The sequence below is a fragment of the Charadrius vociferus genome, unplaced genomic scaffold (genome assembly GCF_000708025.1).
Source record: "Charadrius vociferus isolate BGI_N301 unplaced genomic scaffold, ASM70802v2 scaffold136, whole genome shotgun sequence".
NCBI classification, from domain to species: domain Eukaryota; kingdom Metazoa; phylum Chordata; class Aves; order Charadriiformes; family Charadriidae; genus Charadrius; species Charadrius vociferus.
Window position 1 is genome coordinate 407,939 of NW_009648960.1, and position 20,719 is coordinate 428,657.

General features: G+C 42.1%; 1 protein-coding gene across 1 annotated transcript in view; it reads left to right on the top strand.

Annotated features, from left to right (window-relative positions):
- The window catches only part of AGAP1 (ArfGAP with GTPase domain, ankyrin repeat and PH domain 1), a 264,182-nt gene that overhangs the window by 121,906 nt on the left and 121,557 nt on the right, over positions 1–20,719 (top strand). The window contains exons 9-10 of the mRNA XM_009887562.1: positions 1,249–1,353; positions 14,964–15,132. Of these exons, the coding sequence (XP_009885864.1) occupies positions 1,249–1,353; positions 14,964–15,132 (274 nt within the window). The remainder of the gene's footprint in view (positions 1–1,248; positions 1,354–14,963; positions 15,133–20,719) is intronic.

The window sequence follows — 20,719 nt, forward strand, 5'->3', positions numbered from 1 at the left end:
TTTTTTTTGTTCCCCCCCCCCCCCCCTTTTTTTTTTTTTTAAGTTCAATGGAAAATGAGAATGGAAAAACTCATGAGGATTAGAGAACTAAAGTTTGTATTGGTTTTGTTTCCTGTTATGATTAATTGAAATGAATTTAAGTGTCTGCTTTTATCTGAACTTGATCTGTGGAACTAGTGAGTCCCGGTGGTAGATACTGTACATGGTGTCTCCACTGGGATGTTTCAGTAAGACTTTCAATAACCAAAGTGCTGTGTGAATTCATTAGGAGCTGCCTTCCGACTTGGTTTTGTAAGTTAAAATTTCCCAGGGATATGCGTTGCTAAAGCATGGCTTGATTTACCATCTTCAGTGTGCTACAGCATGTTACATTTTGCTTTTCTAAGTGACTTTCTGATTTTAAGCTGAGAACAGGTTAATATGCAGCAGTAGTCCTTGTCCATTTAAACACAATGATGAGTTTTTATCTCAACTGTTGATTGTTAGCATTCGTCACTGATGTTTAGGTTGAATACAATTTGTGGAAAGGTGATTCACCTTGCTCATCTCCTTTCTTCTCTGATCACACCTCTTTCATTAAATTATCCAGAATTTATTGGAAAAACTTTGTATTTGTCCTGTTTCCATTTTGCTGCTCTTGCCCTTGGTGTCTCTTTTGCTGGAATGAATAGCTAGGAGGATTTCCATTCCAGTGTCATCTTACTGAAAAGGGAATGAGAATGTAAACATATACTCTTCCCTGCTTGTGGAGAGGCTGAGTTTGGACAACAAGGAATCCCCAGGAACATGCTGAAGGGACCACAAGCCACACAGTAGGATTCTCACTCAACCCGGGGTTCTTAATTTATTTTAGAGGGCTGGGAAATGCAATGAGTACGGTGTCTTTATCAACTAGGAGTGTATGGGTAACCTTATTGTATGTCACATTAATATGTGCTTTCCTGAGGCATGGAATTCAGTACGAAAGGGTTTTCTCTACCTCGTAGACAAAGCCAGTGCTGATACAGTCTTTTCTGTTTACGTGACTTGTTTTATGAAAGCCACACTTGGAGATTTCCTCCTAAATTGCAAGCACTGAAGCTGCTGATGGAGAAAATGTGCATCATCGGAGAAGCAGGGAAAAATGCGTAACTTGCAGGAGAAAGTATATCTAAAAATGTTGGCAATTATATTTATCTCTTTCTGTGTCTTAAAGAATTGTGCATTGGCAAAAGACTATTTAACCTTTTTTCTTTTTTCCTCTACCAGGGTATGCTGCTAAAGCGAAGTGGCAAGTCATTGAATAAAGAGTGGAAGAAGAAATACGTGACGTTGTGTGACAACGGTGTGCTGACCTACCATCCTAGTTTACATGTAAGTACACTGTGCCCTCTGTGTGTTCAGCAACATCAGCCCCTGATAAAGCAGTGTTGGCGAGTTTGTCCTGATGTGTTTTTGTTGAGCCCTCTTTGGTCAAGAAACTCCTCTCTCTCTCTCTCTCTCTTCATTCCTCTCCCTCTCAAAAAGGCATAATTGGAAATAAAATTCCCAGGTGCAAGTGTATGAGTACAGTGAAGTTCCTTTGAATTCCCTGGAACAGGGGTTCCCTTGCATCCCAAGAGGCAGCTGAAATGGTTTAAGCTTTTCTTTTGGGGGGGTGCTTTTATGGAATTCTTGTTGATCCTAGAATTAAAAAGCAACAGAGATCTTATAAAAAAAGCGTCCTAGATGTAGTAAAGAATGAGGAAAGTTCCTGGTATTTGTCAGTGTGCAGTAGTTATGGTTTATTCAGAGGTAATTCTGAACAGCCTTTTGAAAATGGTATAGCTATTAAAATATGTGCCATGAAACTTTGTCATATTAAGGCATCGATTTTTGTCTCTGCCAAAGGATCTTGTCTGTCCTTCTCAGTGTGTGTAGCTCAATCCCTCGGTATGGTTTTGGGGGTAGAAGCACAGTGATCAGACCCAGAACTAGCCTACCCTATCTGCCCCAGCCATGCCAGCAGGAGGAAAGGTGAGACTTGTTGGAGCTCTTCAAAGGACAGAGCCAATATGGAGATCTTGAAACTCCAAGGTTATTCCCAGCTCTTTCGCTTGGTACAGGCAACAGTAAAATACAAAAAAACATGGTATGATCCTAACCAAGATCTTTGGAATCGTATCTGGTCTTACATTTTCTCATGATATCCCATATGAAAATCAGAGGGTGGCCAGTTGTAACATTTTAGGGCCAGTTGTTTCTAAATCTGTTGATGTCACTTTGAGCTCCTGGGCAAGTTTTCATTAAGGAGTGAAAAATCAAAGTTTCCATCAGATGCATTTCTGTAGATATATTCTGGGGCTTAAAGACCTGCACGTGGATCTGGCAGGAAACTTCTGCTTAAGATGGGTGATGTTGAAGGAGCATGGCCACACTCATGCTGTGCTTACATCAACTTGCTGTTCCCTGTCTGCTGAATATTTGCACTTTGTCTGGCTTGACACAAGATTTCATAGTCTCAGATCCTGCCATAATAATGCTTTGCTATAGTTTCTGATGTTACGACCCTATCTTTTAAAAATTATTTCGTAACTTAGATGACAACTAGCTTCAAGGCATTGCTGCTTTCCATCAGAAATCTTGTCCCTCAGCCCTTGTGTTCTGGAGCAAGGTTTTCACTGTTCCTTTTTGTGAAACTGTACAAGTCTATCTGTCTTCTTTGGCCGTTCTTAGTGCCTTTAGTTTGGGGAATTCTGCTGTGAAGTACTTCTGAAATACCTGAATTATATATTGGTATTGCTTATAGAAGGGAAGCATGGATCCCGCATGCCTTTCAGGCAGCCCCCATGGAGCTCCCACATGAGTTTCCCGCAGATTTTGTTGGCTAACTCTGGGTCATCAAGCAAGGAGGAGGCAAGCTGCCATTGTCCGCGCCCAAGTCCCTTCCTCGCTATGTGGAAGTGCTCTATTGTTCCTGGCCGTTTCTGTGCACGTATTAGTTTTTCATTGCCTGTTGCAGACAATAGATCACTCCTCCTCTGTAGGCTTCCCTGGAGCTGCTTAGTCTCCCCTAGAGTGAGAATCCATTGAGATTAGAGGTAATTACTTTGAGATTAGAGGTAAATCCATTGGAGATTAGAGAGAATCCATTTAAAGAAGAAGTAATTACTACCCTGTAATTGTTTCCCTCTATCCCCCACCGTGCCCCCCCACCCCCAAGAAAAAGGTACACGGCTCCTTATTTCCATTTGCTCAGACCTCCTTGCTTAGATCGGAGAGGTTTGTAACATACTTCTTTTCCCTCTATGTGGGTAGGTGGTGGTGAGAGACCATACTCAGCTCCCAGCTGATAAGAAGCTACTGGGAAAAATGTCATACTCATTCCCGGGCTTCTTGAGACACCTTTACTGAATCTGCTCTCTAGGAGTGTCTAGGGTTCTGCTCATTCGTGTTAAAATCTCACTATGATGTGATTTCTCTTACAAATTATGCTAGTTTAATGCCTTATTTCTATTGCCTTCAGCCTTCAAAGAATCACTGCACTACTTCTGCAGTACGTTTCCATACTGTCAATGGACTATTTATTGTCAATTAACCATTGTTAATACACCCTGCAGAGCATTCTTCATCCATCAGGCAATAGTATGTGAGTAGCATCTTCTCTGCCCTGTTGAAATCACAGTGAGAGAAAGAGGCAGGGCAAGATATTTTATGTCAACTGCACTCCCAGCATAGTTTGTGCATAACTTTGTAGGCAGGAAAGGAGTAAGTCAGAATTTCCTCTTGGGTATTGCCAAGTGAATGGGTTTTCCTCCACAGAGGATTCTGATAATGTGTTTCTGGTTTGGTTTTGCTAGTTTTTGTTTATCTGTAACTGCTTGTTGCTTTTTTCACAGCAAGCCAAAGAAACCAACGCATTTTTGATACTGTGTTTGCAGTGCTGTTCGGGATAATTTCTTACATTCCTTTGAAAAATAAGGACCTTATTCCTACCAACCGTCCCGTTAAATAGCATTGAAGAAAAGAACTTTTGTTAACCATCTAAATCAGTATCCTAAACTTGTAAAAAGCCTGGCTCTAATCTGACCTGTTAGTTAGATTTGGGTTATCTCAATTATGCAGGTCATTTTGGTTATACAAAATTTTTCAGTTGTAATTCTGTGAAGCGAAAGGTGGACTGGCCTCTAGTGGTGGCAAGAAGTAATGAATTTAGAAGATAATTTGGTCTTTCCAGATGGCGGTTTGGGTCGGAACACAACACTTGCATTGGAAGAACCTATTTAATATTTAATGGGTGATAGTAGTAAGCACTGTATTAAATGCTGCTTGAGATTTGGCAAGAAGTGTATCAGTTGTCTGTCAGACATGTTCGGTGACAGCTCAGACATGAAAGCAGTGTTTTTAATACAGAGAATGCGTCCGTATTGCAGAAATCAGTACTGTCATCCTCCTTGAAAAGGGTTGGCCACAAAATGAAAGGTTTTGGGGTGGGGAGTGAAAATCAAATTAGTACCTTTCTTACAAAGCAGGTAGCCCTGTAAGGGTCAGCACTATTTGGCAGGGCAGCATGTTGAAATGACTGCTGTATTGTCCCAGCTAAATGAGTAACTACTAATGCCACCAGGTTGACGTTTGACACAATAGCTAAATTCATATTCCTTCTTTTCAAGAAAGTGGGGGCAGAGAAAAATGGGGAAAGAAAAATATATGTACATAAGCACCCTACTGTTTTCTGACTTGGTCATGTCAGTTTTTTCAAGAGCCTCAAACCTTCCTGTCCCTTGGGATGCTGAGGAGCTATGCCAATAGAAAACGGTGGGGATAATGAGAGAGAACTTTGACCTGCAGGCTTCAAAGTTCACCATAGCTACCTATTCATCTTACGTTTCTGGAGTATAGCCGTTGAGTGGATGACTAAAATTCTGGCCGACAAATTCAATGTCAGCCTCCCCAAAGGGACCCAGGGGAATTTGTCTAGGCATCTCTTGGCTTTTAATGGCAGGATGCCATGTGCGAGGGCTCCCAAAATGTATTCACCAGGATACCTGCTGGGCAGCATTACATTCTGCTTCTTTATCTAAGCCTTGTCCTGATGAATAAGCGGTGATGTTTCACCACTGTCTGTCTGCCAGAGGGTTACCATCATGCCACAAGTCAGTAGATGACAAAGCTTTAGCTGTCAATGTCCATCGTCTGTTCTTGTACCCCCATCATCATCACTGCCCCTCATTCATGAAAAGAAGGAAAAAAAAGAGCTGAAAACAGCTTTTCAGGGAAGGGCACTTTTTTCTTCTTTTATATTTAACCTGTTCTAGATTTGATTTCAAATAAAAGCACAGTGCTGTGGCACGTTATGGGGGAAGAACAGCTTCTTAAATACATGATAAGGAAGGTCTGATGCCCATCTCAAACACACAAGGTTTGTAAATCCCATGTACCTACACAACAAGGTTGATTTTTGCTTGCTGAGGTCAGTATTGCAGCTCTTTAACCTTGCCTCCCATCCTCACTGATCTGGTTTGATAACCTGTGTTGAGGTATGTAGGATTGTAGCAGTGATTGAGGGAGGGGGAGCTTATTTTTATCTCCTTGAGAAGTGTGTGGATTCAGCTGGTTTGCTCAATTCATCTGACAGTAGCCACAGTTTCAAAACTCTTCCTTAAAAATAGTGCTGACTGGGTGAGCAGCCTGCGGGAGCTAGCTCAAAGGGAGCGTTAGCAATGTTGTTCTGTCCTCAAAAAAACTTTCTTTAAAAAAGTGCAAACTTTCAGCCTGGTAAGGAGTCATATCCAACACTAGGCTAAACTATGTGCAGGAGCATCAACGATCTATTATATGGACACACCATCTCTACAAAACAGGCCGAATTCACGGGCTTTATAGCTCTTCAAGACTTGGGATGGGGGACGGGGCTTTCAGTTGAGTTTTCTTGCTTGGCTGTTTCCTACAGGAAAAGCAGACTTGGTGAGAGATGGAGAGCTGTTGAAAATGCCCTGTATATTGGTATCTGGAAGTGTTGCAGATCCATGCATTTTTCTCAAGTCCCTTAATATGCAGCGTTTGCATTAGAGCTGCAGTTGAAATTTTTTACTGTAACTAGTTCTTACTATTTTCTGGAATAATTTGAAAATGGAAAGCCTGCTTGCACATAAAGTATTCTCTCTCTCTCCTCATTTTTAAGAGAACACCATGCTAGCTGGGCTCCGTGCTGTTTTTGTGCGTGGCCCGTCAGCAGCGAGGCTGTCTGGCAGCAGAGCTGGGTATTGCTCTAGCCAAGGGAGCAACGCTCCCCATCATGTTCGAGTAACTGCTTACAGACATCGTTTTGGTTCAGCCTTATTTTCAGGGTTGTGTTACCTCAGGCTGTTTAATAGCTCCAAAGTGTGTTGTTTGTGTTGCTTTTATAGAAATATTCATGCTCTTATATATTTCAAAAATACCATGGTATATGCCCTTTTTTTTTTTTAATCCCTGATTTTCCTCCAAAGGAATGTAAAGCTGGATATTGGCTGGCTCTGCAAGCCTTTCTAGCTGGCCTTTCTTATGAACAACTAAAATCAGGCCTCGATAAATATGTATTCAGCTGACAAAAGGATATGCATATGTTGCTTTTTCACATAAGGTGTATCTCTGCCTCCTGAAAGACTAGTGAGCAAAGCAAATCTTACAGAGCAAAAAGGAGGATATATTTTGAGTAGTGATAAAGATAAATCTGTCTAAAGCATGTGTTATGTTTTTATTATAGTTATTACAGCCATTAATATGCCTACAAAATTGGTTAAGATAGAAAAACTGAATGATAGGAACAGTTAGGTATGTGTATAATAATTGCTTATTACAGCTGATGATTTGATGCTGTATTTTTTCCACTCACCACAACCATCACTTTTTCTGGAAGCCTTTTCATTGAAGCCATGTTCGGAGCAACATTCTCCTTTCTAACATTATTGACTTAAATTTCCCAGAGCTTTCCTTTCTTAATTCTAGCATGTTTCACTGTGAATTTGCTTCTAGGAATAGCTAGAGGATAACCAGCCTTTATGGAAAAAATAAGTGCTAATCATGCTGCTGTAACTTTTTTTTGGTAAAGATACCAAACAAAAAATACAACCTGTGATGTTTTAAAAGCAAAAGAGGCTTATATAAAGTGGTATAGCTGTAGAGATCACTCATTCACTTCATAGCTTCCTGGAAAACTTCTTTATTATCTTAAAGATGTAATGGGGTGAAGATCAGTTTGGGAGAAAAACTTAAAGACAGATGGGGAAAATAGAAGCTAAAATGTGTTTGCAGGCCTTAAGTGAGATCTGTCATTTCGGATTGCTGTCAAGGCAAATTATTTTCCACCCCCTGGCTTTGTGGCTTTTCAAACTACAAATATTCTTGTTAGAAAGTGCCATTGTATCTGTTCTGCTTAGTGCAAAATCAGACTGTAGTTACTGATGGTCAGCAAGGCACCCCGTGAAATACTCCTCAAATATGTAATCCCGGTTGATGGGGAAGGAGAAGATTGTCCACAGTAACTACTTACAATCACTTACTCACAGGTCACCAAATGCACAAACAAGGCGAACTTGAAGCATTTTTTTTGTTTCAAGTCTATTCATTTCGGAGGGCATGACAAGATTTATCACATCATTAGCATAGGATATTGTGACAAACACAATACTGCTATTGCAGAACTGTGCAGACTTGCAGTATGTAGCAAGGAGTGGCAAACGCACATTTCAGTGTCATGTCTACTCCCTCTTCAAAAAGGCAGGGAAAGTTTTTAGTATCAGAATGAGTTGCAATTTAAATGGCAAAAGCCGAGCTATTAATTAATCACTGGGTTTTATAAAATTAGAGCTTCCTGTCCAGCAGAGCTAACTGCTGTGGGTATAAATGCTTCATAAATTACTCAGGATGGTAAAACTCTGATTTGTCTTTTACAGCAGTTCTTGTTACAAAGTCTGAATGAGAAGTGAAGGCAGATGGAAGAATTTTCTGAAAATTTTATGAAAACGAGTGATCCATTTTAAAAACCCAACATTTTGTGAAACTGCTTTTGTATTGAAAGTGTTGCTCTAACTTCCTCTCCTGCCCCTGCAACACTGATCGAACTGATTAACACCATAGTATAGATACAGTCAATGCTTTTTATTACTGAAATTTAATCTTCTTGATTCCCAATGTGAATAAAACAGATTTGAGATGACCTTCTTTTTGTCAGGACAGAGCGCTTTAGGGTGATCAGTGTTTTCCGGAATGCATTTTCATTCCTATGTTCTCCTCAGAAAATAACATTTCATTGCTTTTCTTAAGATTAACTATATATTATGAACCCGAATGATATTATGCCCGTATTTATATGCGAGAGGGGAGGATGGCTAATTTAACAGGAACATTTGATGAATATATTCCACTGTGGCTCATAACCTGATGGTAGGTTTGTTGCTGAGGTCCTTCCCGGGAAGGGGGGGGAGAGGAGTTGGAGACTTGTTTCTTCTTAGGTGTGCCTGTGGCCCCAAATGGAAACCAATCAAAGAGCGATTTATGTTCATTAAGTGCTTGTCAAAACTGAAAAATTTTCTAATCAACAGCAATCTAGCTGAGGCCCCTCAATGGCTGGGAGTGTCGCCTCCGCAGTATCGGCTATTTGCCTGTTACAACTCTAGGCTAGAAATCCGCTGATGATTACATTAGGCTAAGCTGCGAAGTAAATGAACCATGTCTTATTTAGGTGCAACTAGCTTCAGTGTAGTCCTGCCCCGCAGGGCACTTTATAGCGTTTTATGGCTTTAAAATTAGTGTAGCTTCCCATTTGCTGCAGGGTGCTGCATGTTATGCCTTTGAACTCAATAAGCAAAGGGAAGGGGGCCTTTTGTTTTGGTGGGGTTTTTTTTTTTTCCTCCCCCCCTTTTCTTCTTTTTGCAGTTTAGCAATTTTGTTTTGCATCTTTTCCAGACGGCGTTTTGCAATAAAAATGTCTGACTGCCATGCAGAGGCACAAAAGTCAAGGCTCCATTTACCAGTCTGACGAGGGTTTGGGGGTTTTGGTCTGGTTTGGGGGGAAGGGGATTGGGTTTTGTTTTTCGGAAGCAGTTGTTGCTGAAGGTGAACAATAGGTTTTGTAGGTCTAGTAGGTCAGCTCACAAAATTGGAATTGTGTTTCAAAAAATATGCCGCCCAGCCAGTCTTCAAAATGTCATCCAGAGGTGCAACCGTAAACTTTCTTTTCTGTAATAATTTTTATTTCACCTCAGATCAGGAAACACTATCTCAGCCTCAGTAAATTAAACCTTAGGAGTGTTTTGTCTGACTGAACAGTGGGGAAAAACTGGCACAAAATGAAGATGTTTTTCTTGGAAGCTCAGTGTAAACCACAGGTAGATCCGGGAAGGATCCTGGTCCTGAACTGGTCCCTAGTGTTGGAAAAACAGGCTGTTTCTGAGAGACTTTAATAGCTAAAAATGAGAAAAAGTGTGACATTTGTATGTGTGTACTGTTAAAGACATGGAAAGGCATTGTTCTCCCAGAGTCTGTCTTGTTCGGTATGTCGTGCGTTGGAAAAGGGTGGCAGTCAGACAGGTACACGGGGGAAGAAACACGTGGGGAGGCTTTCTAGGAGAAAGATGGCAGGGTTTGGGGTTTTTTTGTATGTTAACGTTACGACACATAGCAATCCTGAAATGAGGGGCTTTGATGTGATCTTTGAGTTCCATTCACAGAGTGCCACGATGTAAAAAAAATATAACTCCAGTGAAGGGAATTTCTGTGCAAGGTACCTCTATCCACAGTCCAACTGAGCCCAGCCACAGGAGGCCATAATTGTTGCGTTCTACAACTTGGTCCTTCTGCCTCCTTGGTGAGGTTTCTTGGCGGAGAAGACGAGGTTGCAGTGCTAGCCTTTTCACTACAATCCCGAGACAGAAGTACAGTCCAAAGCAAGTTCAATCAGAAGAAGTTCGATTCCGTCTTCTGTTGCTGCCAAGCAGAACCGAACTTGCCTGCGCAGGCAGGCTGCCAGAACCTGCCCGCTCGGGTGCTTCAGTGCGGCAGAAACCTGGCTGAGTACGGTGGTTCAGCTCTCATTCTTCATGGGCGTGTTTTCTGTTACCTTGGAAAATATTTTGCAATTGTGCAAATCAAGAGGAAAATACCTACCTTAAGGACAGAGGGATTTGCATGCAGGCAGCTATACAGAAAAGTATGAGGGATTTAGCTCTCATGGTGCTAACTAGTAAGTATTATATTCAGTAACTCAGCATTCATACACGTTTTCTTGCTTAATACACTGATAATGAAAAATACTGTGTTCTTTAAATACAACCTAGGTAGCAGAAAGGCATTTCTTTGTGTGTGACAAAGATGGCAGTCTCTAATACGAGAGACACTTGAAAATCCTCAAACTGCATAATGTTTTTGATATCCACAGTGTTACATAACTGAGCTATGTCTTGAATTTAAGGATTATTCTAGGGAGGAACCAGGCTGCCACATACTCTGTGGTCCTTCAGTGAAGTGTCTGCGATAACTGTGGTAGATTTGAATGATGTGAGTTGGAGTCGCAGCTTCATGGAAGCAGCAGCCAGCGCTTTCTTCTGCCTTTCCCTCAATCTGACCCATGTTTCCCTCCTCCCCTGAAAAGGAGGCCAAACAGACAGCAACAGCACTAAGCATGGCTGTGGAAGAAAAGATATGTGACTGTTGTCTTCAGTCTCTTCTCGGCTAGGAGAAAGTAGGCTTGTGGCCCTTGGTGGACTGTCTTCTCTGGCTTTGAGGGTAATCAGAAGCCGTTGTCATATATGGCAGCAAGTTTAACAACTGCTGGCATTGAAAACAAAAGGGGCCCCCCAAATTAGCAGTGTTCCTTTTTGGTAGGCCTATTTAGAAAACAACATCATACCCGTTTGCTCAATTTGCATGTCTGAAAGGCTTCTGTTCAGTTAATTGGTTAAATTAATTTCTGCTGTTGTAAACAGAGAGCTGTATTAAGAGCAGAACTAAAGTAATCTTACTTTACATTATTCTGTGTCATGGCACATCTTTTCTTTCTTACTGCAGGCAATTCATTTTGTGGTGCTGTCAAATAATATTTTGTGTCATCTTCAGTCAATGTAGCTTTTATGAGTTTCGCTGATATTTTAACAGTTTATTTAGTCCTCTAGATAATGGTCAATGGCCTTGAGTAGTCAAATTAACACCTCAGCGGCACTATATTTGAGCAAACCGCTAACGGTAACCTCAGGATGAAAAGCAATGAGAATCAATATAGCAAGCGTATTTTAGGGATTATTGATTGATTGATGCGTTCTGGCTGTAACTTGAAGAGGCAGCATTGCCCCACAGCTGACTAAGATTAAGTTGCCAGTTACTGGTAACTGCAGGCCATTGCCTGTGTGGTATTTCATGAGCTCGGAGATGAGATGGAGACCTTTTATAGTCCTTAGCTGAAGAAACTGTGGCGTTCACGGGGTCTGTAATGCCTACCCGGCTGCAGGAAAACTCTATGCTTCTCCGGCTTATACCAGCCGTTGTCGTGAGGATTGGAGACGATGTTGATTTGATTCAGCACTGCCCGTTATTCCTGTAGGGATCTGTTTGGGACAACTGAGGCACTAATGGCTTGTCTCCCCCCACTCCACCCCCCGCTCCGAAGGCAGCTCCGCAGAAGGTGGGAGCCATGTTAAGCTGTGCTGCTGTCAGCAAGCTGAGAGCTGTGGGTCTCCCCGCCACAACTCTCAATTGCTAGCAGGTTTCTCTCATTGCACCTCATTTGCATCTGGGACATCAATTAGCATGTTTGTTGAGGCTAATTGAATGAAACTCAATCATAGCTCTTAATTGCTTGACTATGTGAAAAGAAATCACATTAATGCAGCTAATTAAGTGTATGGCAATAGATGCAACATAATTAGGAGTGAAATGTAAAAAACAAGTGATGGCGAAGGTGCAAGCGCAGGCGTGCAGGGGACTGGGGGGCTGGCTTCCCCTGTTATCCTCACGTTTGGGGAGGGTTCCCTTCCCTTTGCTGCGTGCTTTTTTTTTTTTCCTCCCCTGCGTTGCTGAATGATGAACATGGACAAGTTGAGAAGAAAAATGCAAATGGATTTGCAATTACTACTTTTTCAAGCTGTTGAGGGGCAGAAGATGGCACTTCTGGGGTGGCCCACTGTTGAGTGGGCTCTAGGGACTTGTTAAGTGCTGTTTAAAAGTACTTGGCTTTGAATTACCCTCATGCCTTGTTAAAGGGTTTTTTCCCCCTTTTTTCTTGGATCAGCATTTTCTACAACTAACATCTAGGGGAGTTATATCTGTAACATTTGCATATCAAAATCAGACTTGCTGTCTTCTCTTTAACACAGCATATTCCAGATGACAGCAAGACCCTCATCTGTTCTAATCTGATCAAACCCTCCATTGCACTTCTGAAGCTGCGACATTATTTTGTAGTTTTAACTTTTATTCCCCAAGTGCAGATCTGAAGGAGCGTGCGTGGGGGCGGATGCTCCGCCGACTGGAAACTTGGTGCTTGCTTCTCCTCCTCGGGGAAATGCAGAGATTATCGCTGTGCATCTTGCACACAATGAAAAGAGGCTTTATTATTTACATTTGATATATCCCTATAAATATTTAAGCTGACATTAATACCTATGTGGCATCTGTTGTGTTTGGGCACTTTCATATAATAACGGTATGGCTACAGAGCATTTATTTCTTGTTTGCCAACATTCACTTACTCTCTCTTGAATGGTTTATAGCTCACCTAAGCCTGGTTTACTGTCAATTAAAAGGGTTTCAATAATGCCCTGTCATATCTCACAAGTTGGCAAGGTAGCAGGGAAATTGTACACGCTATTCATCTGAAGAATTTGGAATAAACACCTCCTTCTCAGATTTAAATGGGAGTACACTGGTTGATGTACATTAAACAAAACGTGTCTATTAAAAAGAGTACACGCTGAGGTTTAGTCACTCTGATTAAGCTTCATTTTGGAGCCCATAAGCAATAAATGCTCAATTATGTTCTGCTTATTGTATTTTAATTTGTGAAGAACTGACACTGAACAAGTTATGCCAACTTGATAATTTATGGATGAAACTGTTTTGTTCATTTCTATCTAACGCCTAGTGAATGAATTTTTATTAATGGATCGCCTTTGTTTCTTTTTGCAGCAGAGCTCTGTGTCCTCACCCCATGAATTGTTCAGACCCCCCCTTTTTACTCTTAATAATTCTCAAACAGCTAGGGAAAAATAAGCTGGTTTGATGGCTTAGTTTTGGGGTTTTATCACAGATTAACGTTAGCTGTGAAGAAATGAATGCTGGTCCAGCAGTACATTCTTGTGTTTTGAGCGGAATATATAATTTGTATTGTAAAAACTGTCAAAGGTGGAAGGATTTTTGAGGGAGCTGATTGCTCCCCATATTGTGACAGCAGTCACGTAGACATCAGGTACACTTTTTGTGCATTCCTGTATTTACTTGTAAAATTAATGCTCTGTTGGTGTATAGGTCTGTACGCTGCAGGTTTGGAACCAACCTAGTTAAATATCGGTAATCTTTCATATAACACCTTGTAATCTGGCTAAACCTTGCCCTGGACACCTGGGCAACTGGGGGTTATGTCTTTGCTGGCAGTCTTTGCTCATGCAGACGTCCACAGTATCACCCACGCCTCTCTAAGTTGATCAAGTTCTATCTGAAAAGGAATTAGATTTTGTGCCCCAGCTGCTCCGCATAGAAGATTGATCAAGAATACCATTCCCTTGGTTTCCAGCTTAACTCAAGAGCTTAAGCCCAGATCTTTCCCAATCTTTAGTTCAAATTGTTGTTTTCCTCTTGGGGTACTTATACCCAGATATATTTTTGTGGAGTGCTCTTACCTCTTCTTCACTCTTTACTTTGCTATCCTCTGCTACCCACCTTGCGTGTCTTCTTGTAAAATAGAGTCTGTTTGTTTCTTATAGTGTCCTCATAGTTTGTTTCAATTATTTTCTTCTGGAACATGAGTAAATACAGCCACGTGTACCAGGAGATGACAACATCTGTGTACTGGCTTTAACATTCACCATCTCTACTGGAATATCTCTTCTGATATATCCCAGGATTGCAGCCTCAGTGTCTGTCTCACTTTTAATGAATTGTTATTTGCCCTCTGATAAAGACACCCATGTCTATTTGCTTTTCTGTTTTCATCTGAAGACACCCACAGACAATCTAGGGAATGCCTTTGAAGCTGGAAAGCAGAATCTCAAGAGCCTGTTTTTCCAGAAGCTATTTGCAGTTTGAAGAATTTCTCATGGCTTTCTCAGGAAGTGGTGGCTTGGCTCCAGTCAGTTGACCACTCACTGTCTTTCCACGGCTGACTGGGTTTGCTTATTTCCTCTTTGTGGGCTTTCCAAACAAGAATTAGGAAAAGCCTTTTCCACTTCTGACTTCCAGCTTTTAGTGTGTTTATTCTAATCAGACACCATTTGCATATTCTTTTTCCTTCTGTGACATTTTCTGTGTCTGGAGGAAGGATCGCGTTCTAAGGCATCAATGTTGTAATTGCAGAAACCTTGCCAGTCAGTAGCCTTTCATAACTTTTGTGCCTGCTGACCAATTTCAGCCAAATTTGAGGGAGAAAGAGGTAAGTGCATAAAAAGTCAGCAGAGAGGAGACACAAGTAAGTGTGCTCATGAGGGACTGTCAGCCTTGTCTTCTCCTTCTGTTTGGGACCTGCTAGCTGGTGAACTCCTACATGTGGCTCAGAACCAGCCACATTGTGAATTGCCTCTTACCCAACTGGTAGTTGGAAGATGTATTAGAAAACTCCAGGCTTTGGGGAGTATTTGTAGCAAAAAGTGTGGAAGGAATTACCAAGAAAATGGAAGGAAGGGAAAAACCATATAGTGAGTGCTGGCAGATAATGTAGGGCAAAAGTCTTATGAAACCAGGTTTCATTAGTTCTGTTGCTTACAGAACTACCTGTTTGATATTGGGTTTGGGGTTTGTTTTTCTTTTCCTCTTACCAGGACTATATGCAGAACGTTCATGGGAAAGAAATCGACTTGCTGAGAACCACTGTGAAAGTCCCCGGGAAGAGGCCACCCCGAGCTACATCAGCTTGTGCACCCATTTCCAGTCCCAAAACAAACGGCCTCTCCAAGGATATGAGCAGTTTACACATCTCGCCAAATTCAGGTAAGAGAATACCGTGCTAGGGAAAAAAGGGAAAGACTGCATTTCCAGTGTCTGTAGGCAATTGTCATGTACTACTGAGATGAGGATAACAGCTATTAATAATTTACAAATCCAAATAACCACCGATGTGTAACTTTTTAAGCCCTAACTGCTGATCTGTCCTCCATGAGAGATTCTAAGTTTCTGAGTGACCTTCAACATCTATCTTTTTGTATTTGTTACCTTATACTTGCCAAAGCCCTACATAATTTCACAGAAATTAACATATGTGAAGAATTGATGCTGCCTTACAACTGATCTGTTAGGTCTAATACTTTGGAAAAACAGGAGAAGTATAATTTTAAAGCACGCTTTGTGGCTTCCTGGTGGGTTCCACAGCACTTCTTTCCACCTTTAGAAGGATAGATAATTTTGGACTTTCCAACAAAAGATTCTTCTGTAGAAAGCTATTTTAGTTCATTTATGGAAGTAGTTTATAGCTCCTTGTGAGCTCTAAACAAAGAATTTTATTGTTCACTGGAGGAGTAGTTGTCCACACAGCTAAGTGGATTTAAAAAATTGCATTAAGGAAAAACATCGAAGACAATTTATCTTGTAAAGTGCACAGCTTACACAAAACTCATAATGTTGGTAAAGTGTTGGTATGGAAGTTTTGTCAGCATGTTTGAGATAACGTCCATAAAGTGCCTTTTGCATTTATGATTAAAGTAGACACTTGCAGCATGTGTCAACAAAACCATTCAAACACACTTTTGTTCCTGTGCAATACACACTACACAGGTAGGATGAGCCACCGCAGGAAGGAACTCAGTCACCCTGCTATTCAAGGGCCTTCTCTTGGATAGTAACAGTTGTCTTACGCTTCCAGTCAAGATGTAATTCCCTGCATTTTTGTGATGCACATTCCCCTGTATTAGGGGACGAGGGAGAAGGATTTTCCTTCCAACTGCAGATGCTGCTTGTTGAGTTGAATGTTTAAAAAAGGAAAACAAAAAGTCTTTTGGCTTTACAGTGGTGCCACTGAGCAGACATCCTTGGACATCTTGTGTGGCATGTTATATTAGTTTGGTTGGGGACCTGAAATGTCTGAAGCCATTGTGTTTATCAAACTCTTTTTCAAGTTGTAATCTACCCCTCGAGAGGCACAGAGCTGACATTGTCACTGGAAGAGTTCGTAGGAGAAAATTATTCATGGTTGGTTTGGTTTTGCTATTTAATTTAGATGACTGGGTGCAGGAAGTGTTTTTGCTTTTCAACGTATTCCATAATTTAAGGAAGAAAAGTGCTGAACTGAGTCAATAAACCAGTGCTAAGACATTTAAGTAAGAGACTTCTGCTTTGAAGACATCTGAACACAGGCAAAAATTACTTGATTGCTCCAGAGAAGTATGTTTCTGAAAACATATTCAGAGATACACACTAATATAAAATTTATAGCATGGAATTTACATGTTTTGGCATATGCTTAGATTTCCAGGTCAGAGGGGAACAACTTGTACATGACTTAAATATTGCACATTTCATTTTGTTTCAGGACTCTTTGCACATGTCATGCTTTCTTTACACAAAACTGTACAGTAGACGGCTCTCTCTGGCAGTGGTGGTAGCCACTGTGTGTTTCCTGCCTAGCCTAAGGTTTTGTTGCACAGCAGTTGTTTTAAAAGAGAAAAGTTAATTATGCTAGAAAGTGCAAATGCTGGAAAACAGCTCTGCTTTTAGATAGCATTTTTCAAATAATATGGTGGGAACAGTTGGAGATTCTGTCCTCTCTCTTGGTCTCTTTATCCTGTTGCTTAGAAATACTGAAATGACTTTTCTGTTGTTGGTGTCTGGTTAGCACAGCTCAAGAAATCTACTGTGGTTAAGTCTTAAAATAATTAATGCCCTCCTAATGTATAAAAGAGTTGTATCCAAGGGAAGTTTTACCTGATTTCTCTATCATTACCCACTTGAATACCTTCATTTCCCCTCTCATGCTGCTGGAACACTGATTCTTCTTTAATTTTAAGCAAGTTCTTGACCTGCTTATCTTTGCATGGCGCTCTTCCCATACATCAAGCTAGGTTTGATGTCTTAATTATGTTACCCCTATAGCTGGCTGGAAGCATAACAGTTTTGAAGCATCTTCATAACTTGCTGGGGGGAGCAGGTGAAGACAGGCTGGACTGAACAGCTTTATGCTCTTCATGGCAGCCAGCCAGCCTGTTCATGCCTCCCTACCAGCTCTCTGGTGCTCACTTTGGGTGTCAGAGATATAGAAGGGGGTTGGCTAAGGTTTTGGTGTGAGAGGAGGGTCACTGAAGATGGACACATCTCTGTAAGAGTGTATTTCATTAGTTCAGCGGCACATGCAGTGAGTAGTTTCAGACCCGCTATGGTATTTTCCCTTGCAGCCATTGCTTCTGAAATTCAAGTTTGTACATTCAGTGCATTATCAACCATGATATCTCTTCTTTGAGGTTTTTCTGCACAGAATTTGTTTCTTCTGAAGAACCTGCCTTCACTGAATCGTTCTTACGTAAAGGCGGCATTTGAGGTCTGTTTGGTTATTGCGTTACCAGACAGAATGACCAGCAGCAGCAGGACAGAGGAGCGTTTCTAGAAAGCCAATTGATCCAAACACTCAGTTAAAAACAAACAAAAGAAGGAACTGCTCACCAGTAAAGTATTACTTAAAAAAAAATAAATAAAATATTGTAGTAGGACAGACTGGATTTGGGAGATAACTGTCAGCAGCTCAGCTGTGCATCAGTCCATACATCACTCTTTATACCCTTGTTTTTAGGTAAGGCTGAAGAGCTGCATTGCAGAGAGTGATTTTACAATAATAATACTCCCCTAATATTTTTTAAAAAGATACTGTCAGAAGCTGTGCCTGGCTTGTTAGTCTGAACTTTCATGGAGTCAAGTATATTGACAGTGGTTTTTAGGTAGAGAGTCACAGCTTCTGTTGGATGGGAGACCCGGAGGGACTTTGCACTCAGCTTCTGGAGTGCCGAGGGGACTTTTAGTTTCTCTGCAGTTGTCTATCAGGCAACCAAAAACATTTTGAAATTATCCCTTGCAGTCTGTGGTGCTGTCTCAGAGCTTTTTTTCTCAGTCGTTAGTGCTGGCAAAATGTTGTCTTCATCTTGAGCAATGCTTTAAAATGGATCGTGAGGCTGAAATTGTCTTTTTCATTGGGAGGTTTCTATACATGGACCTGCTGTATGGAGGTTTGGACCAAGCACAAAGTATCAGCACTTGCTATTTTTATTTTTAGGCGGACCTGCTGTATGGAGGAGGTTTGGACCAAGCACAGAAAGAATCAGCACTTGCTATTTTTATTTTTAGGCATGCAAATACACTACATTCTTAGTGCTTCGCATGTTACCTCTTCCCCGAAATAGTGGTGTTTTCTGTTCTTCTGTGCTTTTTGCCAGTGCGGGCTTGGTACCTGGAGTGATATTCTCCATGCTTAGAAGTGAGGACAGTATTTAACGTAATTGTTTGATGTGATCAGGAACAGACTAATTTTCCTTCTGCTGTTATGTAATTGTGTACAGTTTAGTGAAAAGGCTAATATATTAAAAGAATACTGCTGCTGAATTAAAATGTCACGTTTAAGAATGCCCCTGGAAATAGAATTCATAGTCTTTGCTTATACATGGCGATAGCACAGACCCGCTAAAAGCATTTCTCGGCTGAGATGCAAATGCACAGAGCATGGGGAACAAACAGGAGGAGCTTTAGATGTGTGCGTGCCTCCAAGGCTACAATCTCATTGGTATTGCGAAAACTTGGTGGGATGAATCCTATGACTGGAGTGTTGCCGTGGAAGGCTACAGGCTCTTCAGGAGAGACAGGCAAGGGAAACAAGGAGGTGGTGTTGCCTTATATGTTAACAAGCAGCTGGAATGCATGGAGCTCAGCCTAGGGATGGATAAAGAGCCAACTGAGAGCCTATGGGTCAGGATTAAAGGGAAATCAGGAGCAGGGGACATTACAGTGAGGGTCTGCTACAGGCTACCCGACCAATAAGGACAAGTGGATGAAGCCCTCTATAGACAGATAGGGGTGGCATCACAGTCACAGACCCTGGTCCTCATGGGTGACTTCAACCACCCTGACATCTGTTGGAAGGGTAACACAGCCAGGCATAGGCAATCCTGGCGGTTCTTGGATTGCATTGAGGACTTCCTTCTCCAAGTGGTTGAGGAGCCAACGAGGAGAGGAGCAATGCTGGACCTTGTCCTTATCAACAAGGAGGGACTGATAGACAGTGTCAAACTCAAGGGCAGCCTGGGCTGTAGTGACCATGAAATGGTTGAGTTCGAGATCCTCTAGGCAGTGAGGAAAGCGCGCAGCAGGCTGACCACCCTGGACTTTGGGAGAGCTGACTTTGGCCTCTTGAAGAAGCTGCTTGGTATGGTGCCGTGGGATGAAGCACTGGAGGGAAGAGGGGCCCAAGAAAGTTGGTTAATATTCAAGGACCGCCTCCTCCAAGCTCAGGGGCAATGCATCCCTACAAAGAATAAGGCAGGCAGAAAAGCCAGGAGGCCTGCATGGATGAACAAAGAGCTCCTGGACATGACCAAAAGGAAAAGGGAGGCCTATAGGGAGTGGAAACAGGGGCGAGTAGCCTGGTAGGAATACAGAGGAATCGTTTGAGCAGGCAGGGATTGGGTTAGACAAGCTAAAGCCCAGATAGAACTACATCTGGCCAGGGACATCAAGACAAAAAAAAAAATAAAATCCTTCTTTAAGTATGTCAGCGAGAAAAGAAAGACTGGGGAAGATGTGGTCCCTCTCCGGAAGGAAACACAAGAGCTGGTTACCCAGGACAGAGACAGAGTTGAGGTACTCAATGACTTTTTTGCCTCAGTTTTCACTGGCAAGGACTGCAGCCACACTGCCCATGATGCAAAATGTAAAGGTGAGGATTGGGAAAGTGAAGAACCGCCCACTGTAGGTGAAGATCAAGTGCGAGACCACCTGAGGAACCTGAAGAGAAGGACCTGGGAGTGCTGATTGACCAGAAGTTCAGCATGAGCCAGCAGTGTGCAATCACAGCTTAGAAGGCCAACCATGTCTTGGGCTGCATCAAAAGAAGTGCGGCCAGCAGGGCAAGGGAGGTGATTCTGCCCCTCTACTCCATTCTCGTGAGACCCCACCTGCAGTATTGCATCCAGCTCTGGAGTCCCCAACATAAGAAGCACATGGACCTGCTGGAGCACATCCAGAAGAGGGCCACGAGGATGATCCGAGGGCTGGAGCCCCTCTCCTATGAGGAGAGGCTGAGAGAGTTGGGGCTGTTCAGCCTGGAGAAGAGAAGGCTCTGGGGAGATCTTATTGCCACCTTCCAGTACGTAAAGGGGGCCTACAGGAGAGCTGGGGAAGGACTTTTTACTAGGACATGTAGTGATAGGACGAGGGGGAATGGCTTTAAACTGGAAGAGTGCAGGTTTAGATTAAACATGAGGAAGAAGTTTTTCACTTTGAGGGTGGTAAGGCACTGGAACAGGTTGCCCAGAGAGGTTGTTGAGGCCCCATCCCTGGAGGTGTTCAAGGCCAGGCTGGACGTGGCCTTGGGCAACCTGGTCTAGTG